The sequence below is a fragment of the Phycodurus eques genome, chromosome 14, assembly GCF_024500275.1.
Source record: "Phycodurus eques isolate BA_2022a chromosome 14, UOR_Pequ_1.1, whole genome shotgun sequence".
Classification (NCBI taxonomy): Eukaryota; Metazoa; Chordata; class Actinopteri; order Syngnathiformes; family Syngnathidae; genus Phycodurus; species Phycodurus eques.
This window is the reverse complement of record NC_084538.1, coordinates 23,640,108-23,643,440: the sequence shown is the minus strand read 5'-3', so window position 1 is coordinate 23,643,440 and position 3,333 is coordinate 23,640,108. Positions and strand designations below refer to the sequence as shown.

At 37.7% G+C, this 3,333-nt stretch overlaps 1 protein-coding gene across 3 annotated transcripts in view; it reads right to left on the bottom strand.

The window, feature by feature from the left end:
- Window positions 1–392: 392 nt before the first annotated feature.
- The window catches only part of gabrb1 (gamma-aminobutyric acid type A receptor subunit beta1), a 106,962-nt gene continuing 104,021 nt past the window's right edge, over window positions 393–3,333 (bottom strand). For 2 of the 3 annotated variants that reach the window (XM_061696800.1, XM_061696802.1), the window contains one exon: window positions 393–1,771. In XM_061696800.1, the coding sequence (XP_061552784.1) occupies window positions 1,430–1,771 (342 nt within the window). In that variant the 3' untranslated portion in view covers window positions 393–1,429. The remainder of the gene's footprint in view (window positions 1,772–3,333) is intronic. The other variant, XM_061696803.1, reaches the window with a different exon arrangement.

Sequence of the window (3,333 nt, the reverse complement as noted above, 5' to 3'; positions counted from 1 at the left end):
AACCCTTGAGGACTTGCACGCTGCCAGAAGTAGGAGAAGAGCGTGCAAAATCCTCTGTTGTTGATCATATCATCATATCTGTTGTTGACCAATACTGGCCACTCATACCAGAGTAGCATCTGCACCACTTGCACACTGACTGAGGATTATTTGCAACATTTGCACAATCGACATTGTCCCAGATTATCGCACTTCTAGTCACTTTAAACTGCGTACATTCCTTGAAATCTCGGCGCCCTTTGCACAATGGTCATTGCACCGGACTATTGCTATATTAGTCATTCAAACTGTTCTAAGTGCTAGAGGACTCTGCATCTTTGTGCACAATTGTCAAAAAAAAAAAAAAAAAAAGTACCGGCATTACCAGATAATTAGCAACCCTTTATTGCTCAGTGACTGTTTTTCTCAATGTCTTTATGTCTCAAAAGTATTGTCTGTCAATTGACTGTCTGTTGTCGTACTTGAGCGTCTCCAATTACCGGCGACAAATTCCTTGTGTTTTTTGGACATACTTGGCAAAATAAGGATGATTCTGATTTACTGTAAAGAGAGCTTGAGTGAAAAATAATTCAAATACTCATTACTAACATTAATTGATTTTCAAAAAGAAATTCAGTGGGCCTTGCTTTTATCGTTATCGATCAAAATATATGAAAATGACCCATATGCACTCAGCGCAATTGTAAGAAAACCAGAAATGCATTATTGTGGACAACCAAAATGTATCTGACCTATTTTTCGACTTTATTAAACACACAAAAATGTGAACCAAATAAAGAAACATAATGCTCACATGCATGCTCACACACATGCATGCTCTCTCTCTCTCAGCAGCCTCTGTGGCAGAAAACATCCAATGTATTTCTGGGGGATACTGTACATATGAATAAAAAGCCATGTTTTTTGTTTTGTTTTGTTTTGTTATTTGTTGTATTCACAGGTTTAGGTTTTCTGACAGTGCTTTGATGTCTTTGATACACCCTAACATAACAAAATAGAACCATTGGTTTCAAATTAAAATTAAAGTTACCCACTGTTTTTGCCCTGGGCTTAGTTTCATTCTCTACATTTTTGTGTTACCCTGGAAACAAATTAAAGCTGACTTCTGTGTACAGTAAGATTGAGTATTGTTGGCCTGTTTGTACACAGAAATACCATTAACAGTACTTACCATGTCTTAAATTCTATACAATATTAACTTGTGGCTGGATCTGTAGAGCAAAAGTATTGAAATAATTGATTATACTGATTATTAACTGTATTTACACTCTAAAGACGTTCATTACTTCTTTTTTTCTTATACAGGATTCATACAAATGGGCAGAATGTGCCACTTATTATTATTATAGTATGTTATCTTAGCATATGGACAATGTAGCTTTCCTAATGTACAGTATCTGGTCTGCCACACAGACTTCCAATCACAAACCTAGTGGACATAGTAAAGCCAATAGACCAGGTTAAAGAAGGTAAACATGATTGGGAAAACAACACGTGACCACTTGTCTATGGCATTGACATCTGTGAGGTCAGGGATCTTGACTTTGAGTTGCGAAGCCCTCCTCCTCAGTTGGCCCTTCTTGTGTCCCATTGGCCTCTCAACGGCCATCCGTCCGTACAGATCGCGACTGGTCATAGGCTTGCGATACTGTATGCTGGCACTGTCATAGGAGAACATTGTGGCCCGGGGGTCGTTCAGAGAGCCAATCAAATCACCTCCACCCATCTCACCCGTTAGGTTGGTCAGAAGGATGTTTCCATGAACATCAACCTGAAGATATAGAGCATGACAATAGGATGAGGATGCTAATGACAATAAATTATTCGGTGGAAAAGCAAAACTGAGAATTACATTATCTTATTGACATGGATTTACGACTATTACTACTATCACCATGGTGACAATTACTACATCTACTACTACTGACAAAAAATAATGATGCTTTTAACTAGGGCTGCACAATATATTGTATAGTATAGTAGTAGTCATATTGCAGGGTCCGCTGCGATGTTGGTGGACTGTAATATACAGTGAATCAACTGTAAAATTAAAAGTGACCAGCAGAGGTACCCGTTTGGAAATGCTTATAAGATTAGCACTCATGTTACAGTAAATTGTAACACTTCAAACAACACACAGAGCAGCCCAGAGTGTTGTATACTTATCTTCTTGGATGATAACTACGAAAGAGGACGCGGAAAACAATGTACACATGCATTTCATATTTCGCTCTTCAGAATGAAACTACTGCAGACAGGCATGCCGCAGCTGCTTGAGTGTGTGATGTGCGTCTAGGGACACTGCATAAATGGGAGTGAATGTGTTCCTTGATTGTTTTGTAATACATTATTGTGAAAATTGTTTACTAGGAACATTATTTGTATCAGAATGTTAAAACAGTATGATCACACTGTGATAATATGGAATTTATTTTGTTTTGTAATATAAGAGTTGATAAGATAAAATATTTTGTTAATATCGTCAGCCAGAGCTGCTGGGAATGCAAAGTTATCAATGTCTTTTCACCATTGTTGCTGTCATACTGTGTTGCATGTTTTTGTTTGCACATTAAGGAATACCGTTTTAATCATCGACATTCAAATGATGCCTCGGTAACGTGATCTCGAGTATTGTCCTTGTTTTTGTCTTTTTCATTCGTCATTGGAGACATTAAGCGACTTACTCACACTAGGGAAGACTTGCTCAACATTAGGAAGTGTGATACGGCTATTTCTGACCATTTTTATGTATTCTTTGAATTACAGATTCTTCCAAAAGTTCAGTCAACCTCTATGCCTATTAAGAAAAGATGGAAGACAATGATGGTAAAGACCTCTAAATCAAAGTGTGGGAAAGACGAACATAAGTGGAAAAAAAAATTGACTATGACCTCTACAGACAAAGTCTTTGTAATTTTAACCAAGAGTTAGTCAGGGCTAGACAGCAACACTTTTCTGAAATCATCAGTAAGAACTCCAATAATACTTTGTTTGCTGTGGTTGACAAGCTCACAGCCGCCCAAATCAGATAGCTCCAGAACTCCTAACAGCAGATTATTTTTATGCTTATTTTAGTGGAAAAATACAATCCATCATCTTTAAATATCAGCACAAATCAGCATAATGATAAAATGCTACTACATCTGAAGCCACCCAGGAAATACTCTCTTACCATGTCAGAATTTGATACAGTTGACCAAAAAAACTGTAGAGAAAACGGTTCAGCAGCTGAAACCATCGAGCGGTCTTGACTCAATACCATCTGACTTCTTCAAAGCGATTGCAAAGTCCGTGCTACCTGACTTGGAGCAAATAATCAATTGCTCACTTCAG